The sequence below is a fragment of the Labeo rohita genome, chromosome 1 (genome assembly GCF_022985175.1).
Source record: "Labeo rohita strain BAU-BD-2019 chromosome 1, IGBB_LRoh.1.0, whole genome shotgun sequence".
Lineage (NCBI taxonomy): Eukaryota > Metazoa > Chordata > Actinopteri > Cypriniformes > Cyprinidae > Labeo > Labeo rohita.
The window spans coordinates 29,923,567-29,948,652 of record NC_066869.1 but is presented as its reverse complement, the minus strand read 5'-3'; the positions used below and the strand labels follow the sequence as shown (position 1 = coordinate 29,948,652).

Here is a 25,086-nt window from a genome sequence, read left to right as displayed (position 1 = left end):
AGCCTAACATTATCAAAGAACATCATCACTGATTAGCCTAACCTATTCTAGTGCAAGTTTATGCATTTTAAAAAAACACATGCATTATAAATGAAGCTGATGTTATCTACACTGTATGATGAATAAATCTCTTACCACACACTGTACACGTCTGTGGCGCTTTATGGCTTTGACATGGCAACTGGAGTAGATTGCAGCTTCGGCTGTGTTTCGACCCCCTGTACTGCACACGTCTGTGGCGCGTTACTGCTCTGAATCGGGAGCTCTAGTAAATGCTTGTGTTTATACCCACCGCGCTGCGGTTCGTTGAAGCGGCTCTCACCACTGCATCGTTCGGCTAATCCCCCACCTCGTCCATACAATTCGAATTTCTTTGCGCTGGATTTAATCTAATGATATTCTAATGGACCGCATTGTGACATCATTGTATGTGGAAAACAAACGTTGTAGTCCAAAGGAGCCGTTCGTTGTAGTTCTTGAAAAGGGATTTTTTTTAAAAACTAAATATCTCCCTTTGGAGTGGACTTTGAGATGTGTAACTTTGTAGATCTTTTTTATGCCCAAAGATACACAACACTGACTAAAGTTCAAAAAGTGAAAAAGCATAATAGGACCCCTTTAAGTCAGAGAAAAGTCAGTGAATTGACTTGTACCTGAGCTTTAAAATGGCTTTAAATGACGACTACAACGAAACCATGGATGAATAATTCACCTCTCAAGTATTTCATTCTTTTGTCAAATAACAGCCACATAGGCTCTGTAAAAAAAAATAAAAACAAAAAAAAAAGATTTGATGAACTAAGGGATTTTGCATATTCGTGGTCACAAAAACAATAAATGAATCACTCTCTGAGACAACTTGTTACTTCCAAGTCACACTTCCAAGAGTCATTTAAATAGAATGAATCATTTATGAGCAACACATCCCTATTTAATACAAACTTTAATGACCATTGGATGACAGCAGCAGACTAGCAGTAAAAACATCCGAAACATATAAGTCAGTTTTTACTTTTAATTTTGTTTGTGTTCCCCATGTGTTTTGATGTGCGATCAAGAAATCCCAGTGTCTCAGTTTCCCAGTGAGACAAGTATGGACAGAAGAACTTGTGTTAACTTTGACTAACACATTCCTTTCATCTTTAATTGAGGACTTGTGCATCTGGGTCTGTTTGCCTGGAGAGGGAAAAAAGAAATGCAATTTTAGGTTAGTTCGAGCTTGTAATTGGACTTTACCAGCCAGTGTGGGACACAGTCTCATTTTTGAGCTTAAACTTAATGCTGTGCAGTTCACTGTCTGTCCCCATGTATGGACACTGTTTGGTCTGTCCACTCAGCAACAATAGCCAGTTCATGGTAAAGTCTCTCTACTGGGGTTTTCCTCTGACATCACCTCCACTGTTTTGGCTTCTGTTCTGTGCCCCCTCCACTCCCCATTTCCTGTTAACGCAGGAAATCTCTGCGTAGTGTTCCGCTGGGTTGTGCCCATGGCAGGAAATGCTAATGGACACACCTGGTGGTCATCTCTCTCTCTCTGTTGTGTTATGACATTTTCATTTATGACTAAACTAATCTGGATTTAATCTTTGTGGCACTTTCATTATACTCAAGCTAAGTCACATTTATTTCTATAGGACTTAATACAATCCACCTTTTTCTTTGATGCGGAAGGAAGCTTATGGGTGAAACTTCCGGTTCCGGTTCCGGTTCCAGCCACTATAGGGAAATAACAAGAATAACAATGTGCAGTAAACGGTAAAACTGTTTGCCTTACAAAACAGTGTGTTTATAATTAAGATAATACATTAAAATAATATGGTAAGACACAGCAATTTGCAATATCATGCAGCAAAACAAGCTGTTTTGTACAGGTAATAATAGCTGGACGCAGATGAGACCGGAAGCCAAACCTATTTACAAATGTACACATTTTCACTTTTACATGAAAAACTAAAGGTGGATACAGATTGTGTCAAAGCAGCTTCACAGAGATGAACAGGAAAACATCAGATTCAATTATGCAAACTCATCTATGGAGACAGCTCTAAAAGACAATAGTGTCATTTAGCTCAAGTCAGTTCAGTGTTAGTTTAGATCAATAACGGTGTGAAGTTCATCAGTTTGGAATGAGTTCAATTCAGATATAAGCAGGTCTACAAAAGGTAGAAATACTGAGGGTTTTTTTTTTTTTTTTTTTTTTTTTTACCAGTCAAAAATTTTTGTACAGTTATTTATATATATATATATATATATACACTACCGTTCAAAAGTTTGGGGTCAGTAAGACTTGTAATAGTCTTTAAAGAAGTCTCTTATGCTCATCAAGGCTGCATTTATTTGATTAAAAATATAGAAAAAAACAGTAATATTGCAAAATGCTTTTACAATATAAAATAATGTTTTTTTTTTATTTTAACATACTTTAAAATAGAATTTATCCCAGTGATCAAAAGCTGAATTTTTATCAGCTGTTACTCCAGTCTTAAGTGTCACATGATCCTTCAGAAATCATTCTAATATGTGGATTTATTATTAGAATGATCAATGTTGGATAATATCAACAGTTGTGCTGCCAAATATTTTTTGGAACCTGTGATTTTTTTTTTTTTTTTTTTTTTTTTTTTTTTTTTTCTTTCAGGATTCTTTCATGAATAACAAGTTTAAAAAGTACAGTGTTTATTCAAAATATAAATATTTTATAACAATGTAAATTATTTATTATTAACTTTTAATAAACTTTTAATTATTAACTTAATACATCCTTGGTGAATAAAAGTATTAATTTCTTAAAAAAAAAAAAAAAGAAAAAGAAAAAGAAACAATAAAAATGTACTGACCCCAAACTTTTGAAAATGTACTGACCCCAAACTTTATATATATATATATATATATATATATATATATATATATATATATATATATATATATATATATATAAATAAGTCTTTTCTGATCACCAAGCCTGTGTTTATTTGATCCAAAGTACAGCAAAACAGTAACATTCTGAAATGTTTACTATTCAAAATAACCTATCTATTTGAATATATTTTAAAATGTAATTTATTCCATCCTTCAGAAATTATTCTTTTTGCTGCTTTTTGCTTTCGATTTGCTGCTCAAAAAACATTTATTATTATTATTATTATTATGTTGAAAACAGCTTCTTTTTTTTTGATGAACAAATTTATTTCAATTTATCTGAAATACAAATCTTCTCCATGCATGTCTTTATCATCATCAATTTGAAGCATCCTTGCTAAATAAAAGTATTAATTTCTATAATTTTTAGAAATTATACAAAAACACATATATACAAGCATTTGAATGGTATAGTGTATAATTTTACAAAAGCTCTTCATTTTAGATAAATGCTGATCTTTGGGTCTTTCTCTTCATAAAAGAATCCTAATTAAATATGCTCAGCTGTTTTAAATATTGGTAATAACAATGTTTCTTGAACAACAAATCAGCAGATTGATTTCTGAATGATTTCTGAAGGATCATGTCACTGAAGACTGGAGTAATGATGCTGAAAATTTAGCTTTGGTCACAGGAATAAATTACATTTTAAAATATATTCAAATAGAAAGCAGTTATTTTAAATAGTCCAAATATTTCACAATATTACTGATTTTGCTGTATTTTGGATCAAATAAATGCAGGCTTGGTGAGAATTCTTTTAAAAAACATTAAACATCTTACTGTTCAAAAACGTCTGATTGGTAGTGTTTGTATTTTAATCTTCCATTACTACATAGATGATAAACATGTAATTTAAGGCAAAATAAACTACAAAACTGATGCATGGTGTGTCATACTTTCAAAACATGTAAGTCATTTTCCCATCAAGCAGAAAGCCAGTCATCTGGTACCTAGGTGGTGATTTCATAGCTTTTTACCACTTGGTTGGGTTAAAGATTGCAATTTGACTTAAATGTTACCAAAAATAATGATAAAGTAGCAGTAAATAAAATTTGTTTGGCTGAAATGGCAGTTGGTTATTGAACTGATCATCTGAGAGCAGGATAAGCTAGACCTGAATGGCAATACGAGTTCAGAGCAAGCTTACATTTATAACTAACAAATAAATATCAGTTGTTAATGGGATAGTTTACCCAAAAATGAAGATTTAGTCATAAAGTACTCACCCTTATGCCGTTCCAAACTTGTAAGACCTTCGTTCATCTTCTGAACACAAATTAAGATATTTTTGATAAAATCCAAGAGCTTTCTGACCCTGCGTAGACAGCAATGTAGTTATCACGTTTAAAGGCTAGAAAGGTAGTAAGGACATCGATAAAACAGTTTGAAATGTATAGGTGGACATAAATAGGTGTTAAATTAATTCTGTGATGTGTGATTGTGCACATCAGTATGAGCAAGTTAATTTTGTTTTATTTAGAGATGACTGTATCCTTCACTTGTGTTTGACACAAGGCTTCTTACCGATTTTGTTACCATGGTAACTGAAGTCACATGATCAGGGGTTTTTTATACTGACTCACAGTCCAAACACTCCCACACCTTCCTTAATTTTTAACAGCTTTTATAAAGACAGTATTTAATCAGGGAGCTGTTTTTCAGCACCGTTGGTGGAATGTGTTGTTCAGGATGTCTAACACACATGAGTCACACCCCCGGTGTCTAAAGAAAGATCTAATAAGGGAGTCTTTTGCAAGAACACCACATGGTCTGCAAGTTGGTGAGCCACGGCTTTGTCATGCGCCACACACGCAGCGTCTCATGCTGCCATGTGGACAGACGGTCGGCGCAGTTGTGCCTCAGTGTGCAGCTGTGATCTGCTTTGCTCAATGGGACACGCATCCCTTTTCATACTCTTTACTTTTGTCTCTCATCAGCTGAGGTGTGTGTGCGTGTGTACGCCAAGGTTTTGGGGGCGTATAACAGATTGTGTGTTGTGACTTTCTTGATTAAGAGCAAAAAGCACAACTAAGTTCTCACACTTTTTGTTATTGGCTTTGAAATGGAATATATAGGTTATGAGTCATTGTTGTCTGGGAAAATATTTGTTTGTTCAAAATGCCTGTTTGGTTTTAAAGTAACCCTCTTTCTCTTTATCCCTTCTGTGCAATAAGTGGCATGTGGTGGACTATTGAAATGATGGGGCAAATCCCCTACTCTGGGTTTGAGGTTTTTTAGTCCAATTTAAATTCAGGTTCCAGTTCCTTTTTATGTGTGCGTATTATCTAGGGCAGCACGATAAATCGCTTGCTATTATCATGCGCATTTAGCCAGTAAAGCCGGTTCTTTGATTAGTAGTAAATCTCCATCACGTGCGTTCAGCTGGAGCGGCAGCTAATACACAGAGCCGTAAATCACTGACAAGCTACGCAAAAATCGTGCTCATAATCGCAGATGAATCGCATTCGATTATGAGCGTGATTTTGCGTAGCTTGTCAGTGTCAGTGTCAATCGCATAAGATTTATCGTGCAGCCCTAATATTATCTGCGTTAAAGGCTTTTGAAACATGGTTTTTCTTACATTTGGGACTATCTATAATATTTATAACATTTATATATTAACATATCTATTAAAAACAAGCTTTCTTAAAGCCCCAGTTTATGTAGGGCCCTATGAAATCCATTTAATTTTTTCCCAAATTCTGTTTCATTTTTTTTTTTCTAGATTCTGTTTTATTGGTTAAAAAAATATATTTAATATTTATATTTATATTTATATTTATATTTATATTTATATTTATATTTATATTTATATTTATACTTATATTCAAATTGAAATCATGAAACTTGTACAATTTAACAGCAGTTTATTAAATGTTTAAGAAAAATTACATTTTTAAGGCCCAAAGAAATTTGTTTATTTATTTATTTATTCCCAGTTTTATTTTTTACCAAATTCTGTGTTGTCCAATAATTGTCTGGATTCCGTTTTAGTGGTTTTATAAAATTTTAATCATCAAAGTCATCTCTAAATAAATTTATTAAATTCATTCATTCATTCGTTCATTCCAAGATAACATTTTAATAATAATTTTATTATTAGTCATTTTATTATCATTACATTAAGTAACATATTTCTGTCACAGTTTCTTCAAGTTAAACCAAACTTTTATTTTGCTGGGTTGCTGTGAAGACCTCTATGTTTCTGTTTGTATATGATGTAATGGTAGTTTTGTGTTTAATTCTTTGGTGGTGGTAATAAAGCAGTATAGCTAAACTTTGTGGACAGTGCATTAGTCTTTCCCTGCTTTTAACCCTCAGCATTTCAGTAAATAAGATGACATATTTGCATGTTACTCCTAATTCACTAGTATTTACATTTTCCAGTGTGATGCACACACAAGCTTATATTCCCTCTCTTCTTCCTTCTGCAGGCAGAAGTTAACCTCTATTTGGACATTTTGAACTGACTGAAAGAGAAAAAAAAAACACTATACCAAAGGTAGGCCATTCTTCTACATCCAGACAAAAACTTTGTGTCTGGACCCTTCTATAGACATTGTTTGGAAATGCTCTTGTGCCTTTTTGTGATATACATTTGTGTACATGCACAATAACATTGAATTAATCAAATATTGCACAACCATAGTGAGCTTTACAAAAAGGAAAATGCTCTGAAGGGACTGAAATGTCTTGTTCAACATTTGCATGACAGATAATGTCTGCAGGAAGCTGGCTGGCTGTTTTTCATTTCTGCCGCCTTTTTATCCCCAAGCTAACAGGAAAAATGTCTCGACAAAGATGTCCATTGTGTACAAAACATGTGCTTTCAGAATAACCATTGGAAGTGCAGAAATGTCTGAGACGAAGAAAGGATAGGAAGTGAGGTTGGAAAGAGTGATGGAGGTTTGGGAGACACAGTGGGTGATGGGTTAGCGTTCTGACACCACAGCTGGATTTTTGAGAATAATGCCAGGAATGAGCCTTAATGGATCTAGACAACTCAGTGTTAAACATGGTGAATGAACTGGAATGTCTCTGAAAATTAGTTTGGAGTGTTTGTGTGTGTATGTTTGCATTTACTGCAACGATTCATTTTCTCAGCTGCTAAAATGTGACCATACCCTCTCTGAAGACTGAACTCCAGTCTTAACCCACTTAACACTGACAGTGCATCCAAATAGGAAATACACTTTTAACACCTGCATTAGACTTGCACCTGTGCTTACAACTTCTTCTGAACAAGTTAACACAAAGACTCATTTTTATTTTCCTAACAATTTATAAAAGGACACGACACTCACCTTTTTTACCCAAGAAATTTATTCAAAAACAAACACAATTTTTTTTTCTGTTTTTTTTTTTTCTTCTAATTAATAGTCAATAAAATAATTTAGTGTGACTGATAAGTCTATTAAAATATCAGAGAATGACCAATAAGTCTTAAAAATATCAATGAATTGAAACATTTATTTTCACAACATTTTGTATGTCAATTAACTCACAAGCTTTGTTCAGGAAAAATGTTGTAAAATGTCATATGGAGCAATGTTCCCAAAACATGATGAAATATTCATGAATTAATCATTTATAATTAAAAAAAAATAATAATTGACCAAAATACACCTTGCGTACCTGAATAGTTACAGGTAAATAAGACATTAGTCTATTACGAAGAGAACAGATATCACAAGTCATGAACTGTCGTTATATACTTCAGTGCTTTGGTCAAAACCTGAATGAATATTATTTTTCCAAGCTACAGTAGTGTGTTGAATCCTTAACTATCTGCTGATAATAGGGCTGTCAAATGATTCATCGCAATTAATTGCATACAAAATAAAAGTTTGAGTTTGCCTAATATATGTGTGTGTACTGTGTGTGATTATTATGTATATATAAATACACACTCATTAATGTTATATTTAAGAGATATTAATATTTTTATTTATATAATTATATAAAAATTATAAAAAATACACTTGTTCATATTTCTTAAATAAATACATGAATGTGTTTGTATTTATATATACCTAATAATTACACAGTACACACACATATATTAGGCAAACGCAAGCTTTTTGTATGCGATTAATTGTGATTAATCGTTTGACAGCCCTAGCTGATAACTGGCTATGCATTTCATATTCCCTGTCCACATCCTACATCCAGTGCAAAAGGCTTTTGTAGAGTTCACACTAAAAATAGTTTTAAAAATAACCCAAAATATGTCCAGTCATGCTCATGCTCAGATGTTAAGACTCAGTGACATGAGGCTCTCAGGTGACTTTGCCGAGTTAAATCCAGGTTCTCATTTGCTGTCTCACTTTTGGCGTCTAGATAAACTGGGTTGACGTGTTTGGGATTACTCTTGCTCACAAACTTAACAAGTAGCTTGGGCACCTTCTTTTCAACGCTGTAACCAAACCAGCTGCCAGCTTGAAATCAAAGGTCTTGAGTTGGCGTCGAGTGCGACAATGTGCCGCCCAGGCCTCAGCAACACGTTTGTTTTTTGGGGGGATGGACATGACATTCCCAGCTGCTGGAGACAAGAAGGGTTTGAGACTTTTGTCATGTCTGTGTGTCCAGCATGACACGCAACAGCCTCTCACAAAGTTCGCAGTTGGCCAGTGCCACACAATCCAACTGTACATGAAGTGCAAAAGAGAAATGATATGTCAAATAGTCAAATGCTCACCAATATGCGTGGAAGCACTATGGGAGAAGGTTACACCCAAGATTGTCCCATTAACTGTAATCTTCAAACTTTACAATAAAAAAGTAGTTTGTCCTTTCAGGCTTTTTTGTAGTCTAGTAACTACATTATATAAAAGTGACGGTTGCATTGACTCATTGGGTGTTTTAGTTTATAGTTAGCAGACTTTTTAATTGAGTTATTCTGGTTTGCAACTGCACAGTTGACATCAAATGTTTACATACACCTTGCAGAATCTGCAAAATATTAGTTTTTTTTTTAAGTAGTACTGACCTAAATAAGATATTTCACATAAAAGACATTTACATATAGTCCACAAGAGAAAATGATAGTTGAATTTATGAAAATTACCCTGTCCAAAAGTTTACACACACTTGATTCTTAATACTGTTGTTGCTTGAATGATCCACAGCTGTGGGTTTGTTGTTGTTGTTGTTGTTGTTGTTTAGTGGTAGTTGTTCATGAGTCCCTTGCTTGTCCTGAACAGTCAAGCTACCCACTGTACAGAAAAATCCTTCTAGTCATACAAATTCTTTCAGCATTTTTGTGTATTTGAACCCTTTCCAACAATGAATGTATGTTTTTGAGATCCATCTTTTCGCACTGAGGACGACTGAGGGACTCATAAGCAACTATTACTGAAGGTTCAAACACTCACTGATGGTTCAGAAGGAAAAACGATGCATTAAGAGCCGGGGGTGTGAACTTTTGAATGAAATGCATTTTTCTTATTTTGCCTAAATATCATATATTTTTTTTATCTAGTGTTCCCTTCAGAAGATACTTACATGTTCCCCAAAAATACAGAATAAGTTAAATTTACCCTGATCTTTAAATTCAAAAACTTTCCACCCCCACAGCTCTTAATGCATCGTGTTTTTCTTCTGAAGCGTTAGTGAGCGTTTGAACCTTCATGCATTTTGTATGATCCCTCATATTTTGGTAAAATAATTAATATTTTGCAGATTCTACAAGGTGTATGTAAATTTTCAACTTCAAATGTATGTTCTGCTTTATCACAGTTATGTCTATGAAATACTTGGTGCTGCTTACACCTGGATGGAGCACAACTCTGAACAAACTAGAGGATTTGTTGACTTTTAGGTCAGCTTTGTCTGCAGAGTGGAAGACTCTGCATGCAACCAATAAATGAATGTTCTTAAATGCAGATCAAAGCCCATGAGTGGCAGTAGGCACAGACTAGTGGGTATAATGTGCGTGATGGGATGCAGCAAACAGGCAGTAATTACACTGTGGAATATGACAGGTCATAGATCCCCTCTGTAATTGTTCAAGTGTAGAGCTGAAGGGTTAGGAGGGGTTTCAGTTCTAATGTTACATGATGTAGGAGTTCAACGGTCTGATGGCCTGCAGGAAAAAGCTGTCCTGAAGCCAGCTGGTGTGAGACCTGATGATGCAGTGCTGTCTGCCTAATGGAAGCTGTGAGAACAGTGGCTGGAGTCTCTCGTGAGTTCTGCAGTTCCTGACTGAACTCATAAATAGCTGATTCTAGTGACTGCACAGGGGATATCTGGCATTCCAGAGCTTTCGTCTGTATTCATTGACTAAGTACACATTTCTTCATTCTTAATATTTCCTCTTATGTGTCAATTTCAGACAGTATGTTGCAAGGGTTTTTTTTTTTTTTGCATGCAAGGCAGCCGCAGTATTTGCAGCAGTGGTTCATGGTGCAGTGTGTTTGGGTGTTCAAGACTTTGGACATTTCAAGCCACCTGGGACCCCAGTGAAGGGGATTGCTTGCTCATCTTGCCCTGAAGCTTTACACACGTCAATTTCAGATACTTCCGCAATACGCACGCACACACAAAGCAAACAAAAGAGGGGGGATACCTGACAGTCAGCACTATGCGTAAACATGTGCCTTTAGTTTTTGTTTGAGCCAGGATGTGGCAGATATGTGCAGATGAAGAACAGCAGAGTAGAACATCTGGAGGATACAGCTCATGGAGCCACTTTAATCTACTTTTATTCATCTACTGGAATAAAAAATCACATACCAAGTCTGTTTTTTAAAGACCAATCAAAATTGCTGAAGTGTCTGAACTCAGCACAGAGAGCATTCATTATGGAGACTCTCTGTTTTAAGACTTGCGTCAACAGCTCTGATGTAAGATGAGGAAAAATGTTTCAAATGAGCGGGTTGCCTTATGGGAGCTGACATATTAAGATCATATGACCAGCTCAGTATACTCACTTTATCTCAGTAACCCTTATTATTAGACACTTTTGCTTGTTGCACTCTTAGAATATTCCAAACCCATATGACTTCTTTCTTCAGTGGAACTAAAAATGACAGATTCTTTCCTCTAAGTCAGTTCTTAGTGAACACAGCTGTTAAGCTCCAAAATTACAAAACATCCCACCAAATAGTCATTGTGTGCTTGTGTTTTTTTTAGAAGTATCACAAAGAGAATAAAATATATGTTATTCTTTGCCTAATGTCAACTTAGTTGGTTAATTTGGTTAATTTTGTAATGATCGATACAGGGTGTTCACAGGCTATTTTGGATGTTTGCGAAAGATCCCATTTGCATTCAAAATGTTTTGTAAGTCATTCAAGACAAACAAGGGACTGATGTACAACTATCACTAAAAAAAAAACAAATTAAAAAAAAAAAAACAGCTGTGGACCATTCAGGTAAGAACGCAGTATTAAGAATCAAGGGGATGTAAACTTTTGAACAGGTCATTTTTATAAATTCAACAATTATTTTCTCTTTTGGACTATATGTAAACATCTTTTATGTGAAATATCTTATTCAGGTCAGTACTAAATAAATAATAATATCCATTTTGTATGATCCCACTTATTTTGGTAAAATAATGAACATTTTTAATGATTCTGAAAGGGAGAGACTTTTGACCTCAACTGTATATGACTTACTTTCATCAGTGGAACACAAACATTATTTTTTAAGGAAATCCATCTTTGTAACTCCATATAATGTACATAAACAGGTCCTTCAAAGTTTATTATTTTTAGTAAAATAATCCATCTTTGTGGATACACATGACGTAAACCATATGACCCCAGTTGATGAATCAGTCCTCTGAAGCAAAATGATAGGTGTAGGTAAAAAAATACTAATGTTTTACATTTTTTAAACTATAAACTAGTTTCTGGCCAACTGTCAAATGCAGGTTAATGAGTACATGCTTGACACAACGTAAACAAAGAAACTTGCACAATGAGTGAGCAAACCATCACTATGAACGCAAGTTTTACAACATGCTTGTTCTAATAATTTCAATTTGTGTTACACAGAAGAAAGTAAGTCATATGCATTTGGGACAGCATGAGGATGAGTAAATTATGAGAATTTTTTTTCTCACCCAGTTTTGGGTGGAATGAACTCAGTATAAAAAGGTTTAGAGAATATTCATAATGTGACAATCTTTTTATAGTCAGCTGCAATGTCTCTCTGAAAACTAATAGACACTACTATAGACTAATAGACAACAAATTATTTCACCATAATGGTCTCCGAAGTGTTTTCTATCACAAATATGACAGCCCAGAGTCTGCAACCTTCTTACTTTGTTGATTCTACAGTTTTGTTTATGATCTTTCTTGTTGCTTGAATATTTTGGCTCACTGTGTCAGAGCAGTGAAGGTCAGACTACGGAAAAACGACACACCTCTTCCCTGGCGAACTTTGGACTTGTGTGGCTCCTGTATGAAAGGAGCTCTTTCACCGGGCCACCGGCTGTGCATGTGCGGGTGTGTGCTTTGTGTGCCATTTGGATAGTCAAAGGATATGACGTGAAGTGCTGAGTGAGAATAAATCCACACCCTAATAAAATGTCTTAAGACACCATGTCCCTCTTTTTTTCCTGCCTTTCCCTGTGTATGTGTCTTATCAGTCTATTTCCCATGATTCAAACAAGATCTGTTGTTCTGAAGAGGAAAAGGAACTTTGATGCACTCTTTTTCATTAGGCTTGAAATAGTTTTGTTTGAGAAAGTTTGTGACTAAAACTCCTTTTTACCTGTGTATGCTTGATGAATCCACACACACTTAACCTAGAAATGCCACAACATCATGCAGCACAATGACTGACAGCTGTCAGATGTATTTCAGAGGGATTTGGCATGTTCCTGGATGGTGAAATATGTTCACACCATCCTCCAGTATTCATAGTTATCGCTGTATGAGGAGCCATCCACAGAATAACAGCGTATTCTCTGAGTTGGCAGTTCGTGGTAGCCAACATTTGGCTCAGGGCTGTTTTGATCAGTTGTTCAAGTGATTCAGTGTTCACTTCCATTTCAATACAAAGTGACTCTGTGCCTGCACTACAGATAAATTTAGAAATACCCTCTCCAGTTGTCTCTCTGTTTTCAGTCCTTGCAGAAAATGGTTTGATAAAATCCTTAATACAGAGACACAATGGGAAACTGGGGAGCTGAAGGGAGCACTGAGAAAGAGACAATTGTGCAATAACTGAAAATGTGAAATTAATAGAATGTCCAGCTCTCGGGGTTTCAGAGAAAAAGATAAGAAAGAGACTGCATAGTAACAGAAATATAAGGAGAAGGAACCAGTGTGGTGTAAAGTCATTGCGTTGACACATTGGATTCTTTATAATGGTATTGTAATGGAAATAAATGTCAAAATACAGTGAGGTCAAAAGTTTACATACACCTTGCAAAATCTGCTAAATTATTTTACCAAAATAAGAGGGATCATACAAAATGCATGTTATTTTTGATTTAGTTCTGACCTGAATAAGATATTTCACATAAAAGACATTTACATATAATCTACAAGAGAAAATAATAGTTGAATTTTTAAAAATGACCCCGTTCAAAAGTTTACATACACTTGATTCCTAGGAAACACAATGCAATAAGAGACAGGGGGTGAAAACTTTTTGAATTTGAAGATCAGTGTAAATCTAACTTGCTTTGTCTTATGGGAAACATGCAAGTGTCTTCTGTAGCTTCTGAAGGACAGTACTAAATGAAAAAAAAAAGAAGAAATTTAGGCAAAATAAGAAAAATGTACTCATTTTCATTCTGATCAAAAGTTTACACCCTTGGCTCTTAATGCATCGTTTTTCCTTCTGGAGTATCAGTGAGCGTTTGAACCTCTTGTAATAGTTGCATATGAGTCTCTCAGTTGTTCTCAATGTGAAAAGATGGATATTAAAACCATACAGTCATTGTTGGAAAGGGTTCAGATACACAAAAAATACTAAAAAAACAGAATTTGTGGGGCCTGTGGATTTTTGTGAAGAACAGCAGACTATGTGTAAATATCTTTTATGTGAAATGTCTTATTTAGGTCAGTACTAAATAAAAAATAACACACATTTTGTATGATCACTCTTATTTTGGTAAAATAATTAACATTTTGCAGATTCTGCAAGGTTTATGTAAACTTTTGACCTCAACTGTATGTGAAATGTCAAATAGTGTTCAGTGTAATGGTCCATTACATCTTTAAATAAACATATAAAAAGTTTTTAAAAAGTACACTGTAAAAGGAATACATATGAATGAACAGAATTAAACCAACCTCGTTGGTTCTCGCATATCAAGTAATCACATCCGAATATAATTGTTGTGCAATTTTGGATGCTTATGAATGTTGTGAATAAATGCCTAGATTAATTCTGTTGATCATTTTAGTGAGATTTAAAGATGAAAATAGAGGAGACAGGCGTCAGTAAATCCATATACTGTACATTGTCAACAGCTAGTAAATCAAATCATTGTCTGCCATGTGATTCAAATGTACTGGATACTTCAAATACATCAAAGAGAAGGAGTCATGCCCTGAGTGTTTTTTGAGCTTATTTTAGAATTTGCTGCAATTACTGAGTCATTCTGTGATTCAACAAATACATCAGCTCAGGACTTGATGATAAATTACACACAGCAGTGTGTGTGTGTGTGTGTGAGTGAGTGAGTGAGGCAGTGGAAAACAGTGGACAGGCTAAAAAGGGGTAAATCACCTAGCCTGAGTAAACATCCTTAATATGTCTTACGAATGTCTCGCATACTGGTTTTTAACTGTACTTGTGGTGACTGTGTGCTAAATAAAGGAAGATTTGGTCCCTCAGGTTGCATTGTCCTCTCTCACTGTCCTCAATTTCACTCTGCTCTTAAGATGCTTCATTTTTTTTCCCCTCTGTCTTCCTTAGAGCTAATCTGTGTCCCACTACACTATACAGGAATGCTGTCATATGCCATTATCCCTCAGTGACCGTCTGCCATGACACGCATGCAACCATCTAATGTTTTAAATGAGGATATTTTCAGAGCTTCACAATTGCTCAGCACACGCGATATGATGCTATTTCTGTCTCGGGTGTGAGCTGCGTTCAGCTGTGCTTTACACCGTGATGATGGATTTGAAAGTGTCTTCAGCTCCAGATGCTTAATTTGTCACTTTGCAAGTTAACAATTATTAATTCAACATTCTAGTTTCTAATTACTAAATGACATCTACATTTTTTTAACATATATTAACTTCATGTGCCTTTTCTTCTCACGTCCTCACAGAGCCAATTCTTCACCTTGTGTAACACACAGCAAAAGTCGAGTCTGAAGAATAGATGTGTGGAAAGCGGAGCTAAAAACACCCGCTGCTCTACCCACCCAATTTTTAACCTCTTTTAGTGAAACATCCATTCATTGCTGCCCAGATTACAATCAGACATTTGTATGGCAGTACAGTAATATATTCTTTAAATGTCTCGATATGACATGGTCAAAGGTCATAGGTAGTTTTTTAGTCACGGAATGACTGGTGTGTTCGTGAAGCATTTAGAGGAGTGTTGTGTTAAATTGGCTGTTACTACTGGTTATGAAAGTGAAGTGTGTCAGTAAAAAGCTACCTTTGTTTCTGCATAATTTGTTTTTGTCTGGGAAAAACAGATGTAGAGAGCTGAGAAACAAGGAAAAGGAAATGGATTTAGAGTGTCAGTGATTAACTTAAAGGGATAGTTCACCCAAAAATGAAAATTCTGTCATCAATTACTCCTCATGTCGTTCCAAACCCATAAGACATTTGTTCATCTTCGGAACACAAACTTTAAGATATTTTTGAGGAAATCCGAGAGCTTTCTGACCCTCCATAGACAGCAATGCAACTGAAATGTTCCCAGATGCAGAAACGTAGAAAGGACATTGGTAAAATTGTCCACGTGACATCAGTGGTTCAACCTAATTTTACAAAGCTACAAGAATACTTTTTGCGTGTGAAGAAAACAAAAAGAATGACTTTATTCAACAATTCTTGTAGCTTCGTAAAGACCACTGTTTATGTTAACGTGTTGTTAATTTAGAAGTTGGCATCTGCTGGAAAGTGATTTATTAGATTTGAACAGCACTCAGATCCCTGCGTTGTGTATGTTTTGCCATATGTCTTGTGTTTGGGTAGGGGTGAATAATAACATTAGCACACATGCCACTTGTGTGTGTGTGTATTTGTGGCCGAGCTCACAGGCACACTTGTGTGTGTCTGAGCAGGAGGTCAGAGAGTTAAGAGTGGCAGCTGTAGTGTTTCTTGTTGTTCTGCTTTGACACTGTCTGTGTGTGTGTTTGAAAGAGTGAGGCTGTGCACATGGAAAAGGGTGGTAGCCTGTTCACCCCTCTTCCTTTTCCTGTCCTCCTCCTTGGCCAGCCATGATGTCATTTCTGTGAGTGAGTTTCTGTGTGTGTGTGTGTGTGTGTGTGTGTGTGTGTGTGCGTGTGCGTGAGTGTGTGTCAGTCAGAGAACAGCTGCTGGAGGGTGGTGGGAGAGCCTTGACAGAACAGCTCATGGGGGAAATAAAGAATTCTGTACATCCCGGACATTTCCTGTCTTTCCCTCTGTTCCTCCTTCTCGCCTTTTCTCTATCATTTTCACTCTTTCTTAAACGAGTCACCTGACGAACGAGTACCACTTCTCTCCACAACATGACTTTATGAAATGCTATTAGCACAACACTCTAAAAAAAAATGCTGGGTTAAAAACCCTGCACTGGGTCAAATATGGACAAACCTAGCGACCGTGTTGCTTTGACAACAGCCTTCTGGCTAGTTTTATTTAATTCAGCTATTGCTTAGTAATTACTATATTTCTTGCTTAAAATGAAGGCAAAAAACATTGGAAATTAGCAGAGCTAATAACTTGCAGAGCAAGACAAGACAAGCATTTGAGGTTAAAAAGAATTCAATTTTTATTTTTTTTTAGAAAATGACCAATCGTTTTGCTAGATAAGGCCCTTATTCCTCGCCTGGGATTGTTTAGAGCCCTTTGAAGCTACATTGAAACTGCATTTTGGAAGTTTAAATTACGGGCACCATTGAAGTCCACTGTATAGAGATAATTCCTGAGATGTTTTCCTCAAAAAACATAAATTCTTTACGACTGAAGAAAGAATGCATGAACATCTTGGATGACAACAGGGTGAGTACGGTACATTATCTGTAAATTTTTGTTCTGGAAGTGAACTACTCCTTTAAATAAAACATTTTTTTTCAAATTGCTTATTAATAAATGTTCACCTTTTGATTATTGCTGATGTCTCCAGTAGTTGTGTCTGATTTTTAATTTACAACCTATTTTGGGTTCATTTTAAGCCAGCCATATAGTCATTTTTAAACAATAGTTAAGTTAAATTAAATAAAACTACCAAGAAGGTTGGGTTAAACATTTAACAGAACCCCTGTGTATAACCCAGCATTTTTTTGAGTGAACAATCTACTGTTTTAAAATAGATTTTTCAAAATGATAAATTATGAGCATATTCCTTTAAAACCTTTATTATCATATTAGATGGTTTGTGGGCTTGTATTACATACACAGCCATTAAAAGAGTTTCCTTAAGGCTTCAGTTATTCATTTATTATTATTATTATTTATTAAAATCTAACCATTTTTTTCTTTGCAAATGTATGTTAAAATGTAGGCCTGTATGAATTTATGTATTTATACCCTGTGAATACAAAGCTAAAAAAAAATTACTGTCAGTTTTGTTTAATTTAATGCATTCTTGCAAAATTTAGACCCTAACTAGATAGCATATATAGCATTTATTTTGAAGTAAAACAGAATCCTTTTCTGTGTCCGTGAGGCATGGTTACTATGTTGTATTCATTTATTTTTATTATTTTTTTCCCCACTGCTGACAGCAGGCCATAACCTTGATAAGGAGAGCAGTAGCCATTTTGCTGTGGTATGTTCCAGCCTGTCACATTGACAAGTTCCCATATGTTTATTCATATATTATCAAGCTTTAAATGGCACAATTCAGATAATTGGCACATACAGATATACTTTATTTTAAAGAGATTTCTTTAAAAATCACAAAATATAAAAGGCATTCATTTCACAGAATGATGCACACATTTTTCGATTGTGTGTAGTGGCAGATAAATAATGAATTTATTTATTTTTTTTTTTTTTTTTTTTTTTTTTTAACCATATTTTGTGTGTGTGTGTGTGTGAGAGAGAGAGTTTAGCAGAGCTTAGTCTAAATCAGCAGCTGTTAAGCAACAGGGTGCCAAGATAACACACCTCTCTAATTTCCCACTGCTCTCATTCTCTATCTCCACCTATTTTTTCAGTTTCTGCTGTTCCATAATTTTGCAAAATCCCCTTTTGTCCCTCCCATTCCCTCTCTCTCTTTTTATTTATCCTCTTTGTGCTTGACTGATTATGCAGAACCATGGCCGTTTGCAGTAGAGTGACTGAAGGCATCATTAGCATCCTGCTGATCTGAAAGCAGAGCACAGGGTTATAATGATATTTGCAAGCCTCAATCTGCTGAATTAAGCACCTTGTTGAACTGAACCGCCTCTGATTGTATCTTGTCACTGGACTTGCATATGCAAACGCTGGAAGATGCAGCTCACCCAGTGGCATTTGAAACATCTCACAGTAGCAATGGTTAAAACATTCAGTTCAGTGTCTCCTGCTGACCTGTGATCCGTTAGAGTGGGTATCAGCAGGACTGTATTGTAAGAAAATAAAGGCACCAGCACTCTCCTAACCCAAACACAGATTCTGAAGAGACTCTCACAGTGACACTGTTTATGTTTTTGGTGTGTGTGTTAGTACAGCTAACATGATAGGGTTGGTACAATATTTATGAAGTTAAGCTAATCTCAAGAACATCTGGAGAGCCATTCTCATGGTCATTTTAGTCTAAGTCTAAATGCTGTAACTCACAGCTGTTAGAAATGCATTACAGTTAAAAACTTTTTTGTTTTAAGAAATATTAATACTTTTTTTTTTATCAAGAATGCATTAAATTGATCAAAAGTGACAGAATATATATATTTATGTATATAATTTAGTATATAGTTTAGTACACATATCCTGGAATATGTGAATCTGATTTCTGAACCAATTCTTTTCTTAGTAAACATTGTGTCTGCTTTCAAGTCTGCTACATACATTAGTACAAACACACCCTTGTTGGATCAACAAGTGAAGCGGGTCATTAGGGTTAAGGTGAGCTCAGAATCTCTGAGGGATCATCTCTGCTGTCCCAGGCTCCAAAGGCATACAATAAAAAACTAACAATAAAAAATTGAAAATTAAAAACAGAGTTGAGGATATGATAAGTTTAGCTTTCTACAGCCTCTCATTTTGTGTAAGAATGCTAAGGGCTAAGGGGCCCGAAGTGGTTTCTCCTACTGAATCTCGCTGTCTCTATCCATAGTTTGTTACTCACCTGATAGTTGTTCACCGAAGTTTATCGTTTTTACACTCACCCAAACCTGACTCAGCATGAAAAGCCTAATACATGCTACCATACATGCTGACTCATTTGTGTGTGTGGTTTTTTTTTTTGTTTTTTTTGAGTTCTAGCTGTGCCTGAGTGCAGTCACATTACTGTCCACTAGAGGGCGACCACTGCCTTACACCCTCAAACCTCCATTCTAATGAGGTCATTACTAACACACCCAACATTGGCGTGATTACAGCGTTTCCAAGTGCACATCTAAAATCTGATTTCATTACATTGAACTGAAACATTAATGTTGATTTCCAAGTCGTATTAGTGTGTTTTGAGTGATGCAGTGTAGTTTAAGTAACAACTGTAATACTTATAAGCAATCTAGAAGTATTTTGAGTGCGTTGAGTAATTTCAATGAATTAGCCAACAATGAACATTATTTTTAATCAATAAACACTGTGGAAGATACAGCAGGGGTTGCCATGGCAATGATGGGGGTGAAAACTGATAGTGGGAGATCTAGAGAAGGTTGCTATAGCAACTATGCCAGTCTTTGAGACAGAGCTGAGGTTACCATAACAACCACATCACACCCTCTCAGAAGGCAACCTTGAAATAATGACTTACTTTACACAGAGATGAACGCTGGAAGTGTCTGACAGCATAAAGATAATGAAACAAAAAAATGGGTTTTGTTTTTTTTTCAAATATGCCAGACTGACAGGTGTTGTCCTGTGGGATTGTGGTGTCAAATGGCGATTGGAAGGTGTCATATCGCAACCCTTATTTAATAGAAAGATTCAAGGGTTTCAATTGCAGTGTGAGATAAGGAGAGAGAAATTAATAAACAAAAGTGGAAATCAATTATCACGACAGCCTGTGATGTACGTCATCCTTCAAATGAATCAACACCTAATTGTGTTGACAAGATGCATCAAAGCCAACAAGTCATTCTTGAAATGTTGGTTCCTTGTCAGCAGGCTGTAATATCTGTGATGTTCTGTGTGTTTAGACATCAGGCTGTCTGTTGATGTGGATATGCTACACTAGTTGCCTGTATCATGTACTGAGGTGGTGTGGGTGTATTTGTGTGTAACAGCAGATATGGAGCAGGTATCGGATGATGAGTTGGACCATGCTGCTGAAGAAGACAGCGATAAGGAGGACCAGGATCTGGACAAGATGTTTGGTGCCTGGTTGGGTGAACTGGACAAACTCACACAGGTGACACTCTCTCACTCTCACAATTGTGATGTATTGTGTCGTGAATATGAATATCTTGAATATTCATATTTTATATATCTCAGCAAATATTGATATGTGCAGTCCATTTGAATAATGTAATTAATTCTTTTTTAGGGATGCATAATATATCAGTTGTATCATACATTGGCCAATTTTTTTATTTATCAGTATAGCTCAGTATTATATATTTAGCTCTATATTCTCATTTTACCTTTTTGCACATTTTCACTTTTTTTCCCAATACACGCATTCTTAATGGCCACATCTGTAAATTGTGGTTGACCAGCCAACCAGGGTCAACGTTTTTTTTGGTTTTTTTTTTGTTTTTTTGAAACTTTAAACTATCTTAGTAAATAATTATCATTAGTAAATAATTTAATAAATGAATAAAATCTAACTTTAATAGATTTCATGATTGTGCATTTTTCTACTTATGCCAAGCTTAAAATATTTTACAGAGTAGAAATTGTGAGTAAAAATATCTTTTTAAATCCTAATAATGGCCCTGTGCCATAATTTATTTTAAATGCATTTATTTCATACTAAGTATATTTCAAATCTATTTACATATTTATTGAAATATGTAACTTAAGACTACTGATATAAAGTTATAATTAAACTTTATTTGGAGTCTTTCATTATTGCACAATGCACATTTCTTAATATTATGCCTAGAATGTGTTTTAATATTACTGTTAATAAGGATTGCATGATAATATCAGTACTTATATGGAAGATATTTAAAGTGTACCTGAGGTATACTTGCAATAGTTCCGCTTAGTTCAATAGTTCCATGCAATCAAATATAATTAAGTATATCTTTAGTTGGACCTCAGCACTACTTCTGCAATTTAATTTTATTAACCACATAAATATGTAAATATATTGTAGTATACTTAGCAAAAAAAAACGTATTTCAAATACATTTTAGTGTGTTTTTTTGCCACTAGGGGAACAAATGGAGAAGTTATGGGGTAAAAAGTTTTTGAGGGGGGTTTGAGAACCTAATCTGATCTAATGTCATTAAAGGGATAATTCACCTAAACATGAAAATTATGTGATAAATTACTCACTCTCATGTCGTCCAAATGCGTAAGACCTCGGTTCATTTTTGAAACACAATTTTTTTAATGAAATCTGAGAGTTTCTGACCCTGCATAGACAGCAATGTAATTACCATGTTCAAGGCCCAGAAAGGTAGTAAGAACATTGCTAAAATAGTCCATGTGACATCACTGGTTCAAACGTAATATTATGAAGCTATATGTGTACAAAACAAACCAACAACAAAACACTTTATTCAACAATTTCTTCTTTTCTGTGTCAGTGTTTGACGCACGTTTGCAAGAGTACCATGACGCATGCACATTTCCTCTGCTTGCAAACAGGGTGCAGTGCATGCAGGTTCTGCATCAGAATGCCAGCTCCTGCGTCAGCAGCACCACATACATGTGGCGTGGTACTCTTGTGATCGCAAAGATTGATGTGGAAGAGAAGAACTGATAAATAAATTATTTTTTTATTTAAGGTTAAACCACTGATATCACATGGACTATTTTAACAATGTCCTTACTATCTTTCTGAGCCTCAAACATGTCAGTTGTGTTGCTGTCTATGCAGAGTCAGAAAGCTCTCAGATTTCATCAAAAATATGTTAAGTTGTGTTCAGAAGAATAACAAAGGTCTTATAGGTTTGGAACGACATGAGGGTGAGTAATTAATGACAGAATTTTCATTTTTAGGTGAACTATCCCTTTAATATATATACATTTTTCATACTGTACATTATAACGTTGTGATGCCTGAATTCACATGTAGTGTTAAAAATGATGAGTATGCTTTTTAAATGTTTTAATTTATTTAATCGAAGTAGTATTACATTTTATTCTTCATTCATCAGTTAGACATCGTAAATGAACAACATGACCGACATGAAAAAAAAAAAATAGGCCAGAATATAGTATTCTGTTACAAATTTTAATTAATGTACAGACCTAATTTAGATATTTCATTTTTTTTATGTATTGTTGTGTTGTATTGATTATTATATATATGATGTATCGGTCTTGTCTTCCCTGATCACCTTCCTCTGTCTCTCTGTATTGTAGAGTTTGGATGATGGGCGTCCTGAGAAAGTGCAGAAAGCTCCTCTCAGACAGGAGACAAACCTTGCCAATTTCTCCTACCGTTTCTCTATGTACAACATCAACGGTTAGACTACACCCAGACGCACAGCACCTCTGATTAGTCAGCATTCATTATCACTCAAAATCCCACTCAAAACGCCCTCACATGTATCTGATATGGTAGTGATGCAGCATGCTGCAATTTTCTTGGATTATCATTAAACCACAAGTCTAACAGCAGAATCCTTGTAATTATAGTTCAGCATGCACAAACACTGCAGTTGAAAAGTAAGGAGTCGTTTTATGTTTTTAAAAAAAAGGATATTTTGCTCACCAGGGCTGCATTTATTTCACCAAGAACACAGTAGTAATTTTCAGCATCATTACTCTAGTCTTTAGTATCACACGATCCTTCAGAAATTATTCTGATTTTCTGCTCAAGAAACATTGTTGCCTCATATTTTTGTAAAAAAAAAAGTAAATTTTAGATAAGAACAGCATTTGAAATCTTTTGAACATTATACATGTAATTTCTGTCACTTTTAATAATTTTTTTTTCTAAATTCAACTTTGCAGAATTCATTTGTTAATCAAGACAAACTTTTGAATGAATTAAACGAATTAAAGTTGTCCTCTCTCTATCTGTGTAGAAGCCATCAACCAAGGTGAAACAGTGGACCTGGACGCCCTCATGGCTGACCTGTGTTCAATAGAACAAGAGCTCAGCACTATCGGCAAACCCATGAGCAAGACAGCAGATGGCAAATCTAGACAGAGACCCACAGGCCGCTCGGCCAGCACCAAACACACTGGAGGGGGCAGCAGCGGAGGAAGCACCAGCAGCAGCACCAGAGCTTCTCCAGCCTCCACTGTACGCGGTGGCAGCAGCCAGTCACGGCCCCTGGCCTCCAACTTCTCGCTGGATGACATCACCGCTCAGCTAGAAAAGGCGTCCATGAGCATGGACGAGGCGGCGAGGCAGACTTCTGAATCTTCCTCATCATCCTCTTCCTCATATTCATCTGCAACTCTCTCTCACCCGCCATCTAACACTCATCATCGCCGCACAGGATCAGTTGGTACGGTCAGTGACCAGGAAGTGCGCTCGATCGGTCATTCGTCCAGGTCGAGCGTCAACTCTGCCTCGGCGTCCAGCATGGATTCACTGGACATTCGAGGCCAGGAGAATGAGGCGCAGTCACAGAATCAGAACCAAAGCCAGACTAGCACAGAGGTAACACAAGCACACACGCAAACATGATGTTAAAATTTTTTTTTTTTCCCCTTTGAATTATTTCATAGCTGGTGCTTAGATTTCAGACTCTAAGAAGAACTGGACGTTAGCCATGACAGCATGTCCATAGAGGACCAGAGGTTTATAAGGCATTAGAGACCATGCTTCTCTTTTTCACTGTCAGAACCTCTGAGAAAATTTTCTGCAGAGTTAGACATAGCAGAGAGAAAACTGAAAGCAGATGTTAGGGGGCTTAAATCTGAAGCACAACACCAGAAAAGGATAGGCATTGTCAGTCAACACAAGGATAATGGTCTCAATCAGGCCTGCTTTCTTTAGCACACAGAGTGAAGCAGAATCTCACAATTTCAGGTTGCGTATTCCATGTATAAAGTCAACATGAACTGTCATTCACAAACCATTTTGCTTTTCCTTTTTCTTTCTTTTAATGGTGCATTCATTACTTTGGTATTAATTGAATTGTTATTTATTCTAATTTAATTTGAATGTCATCTGATTGGGGTTCAGTTACATGAGAAGTAGGACTGTCACGATTTCTCGATTCAGTTCGAGTACTTGGTTTTAAAAAAATCCTCGATTGCATTCCACAAACAAGAATCCATGAAACGCATTATTAGACCATTTTCTAGGGCTGCATTATATATATTAAACCCATTTCAAAACCATAACAAAGCATAATGTTATTGTGAATTCACAAAAGTTACGATTCAAAAGTTCTCAAATATGTGCGATGGAAGTTGTATATATGTGCTTCAATTATTTACATGCGTGTAGGTTACGTACATGCGTCTCAGAGAATGCTATTTTATCAAATTTGAAAGGTAAAACAACAGGGGCTCACAATATTGGAAATATTTCTGTTTTAAACCATAAAGGCAAACCAATTGATATCGCACAAGCAACATGCGATATGTCTTACACTATACAGAAAGTGAAAGTAAAAAAACTGATGGAGCTTTTTAACGCTGCATTAATGGCGCATATTTTCTCATTAACATATGCTGATAACGGTATATAACTGTATTCAATTATTCCCTTAACATTTCTCTTGTGGTCCGTATAGTGAAAAACATGAGAAGAAACATATTTCATGTTAAACAGGTTGTTTTTGAAAATCGGACC

At 35.6% G+C, this 25,086-nt stretch overlaps 1 protein-coding gene across 6 annotated transcripts in view; it reads left to right on the top strand.

The window, feature by feature from the left end:
• raph1b (Ras association (RalGDS/AF-6) and pleckstrin homology domains 1b) overlaps nt 1–25,086 on the top strand; it is a 60,073-nt gene that overhangs the window by 12,352 nt on the left and 22,635 nt on the right. For 4 of the 6 annotated variants that reach the window (XM_051105487.1, XM_051105476.1, XM_051105465.1 and 1 more), the window contains exons 2-5: nt 6,357–6,424; nt 20,441–20,562; nt 22,692–22,794; nt 23,360–23,943. In XM_051105487.1, coding sequence (XP_050961444.1) covers nt 20,443–20,562; nt 22,692–22,794; nt 23,360–23,943 — 807 coding nt within the window. In that variant the 5' untranslated portion in view covers nt 6,357–6,424; nt 20,441–20,442. Of the gene's footprint in view, nt 1–6,356; nt 6,425–20,437; nt 20,563–22,691; nt 22,795–23,359; nt 23,944–25,086 lie in introns of all 6 variants that reach the window. The other 2 variants (XM_051105457.1, XM_051105458.1) reach the window with 2 other exon arrangements.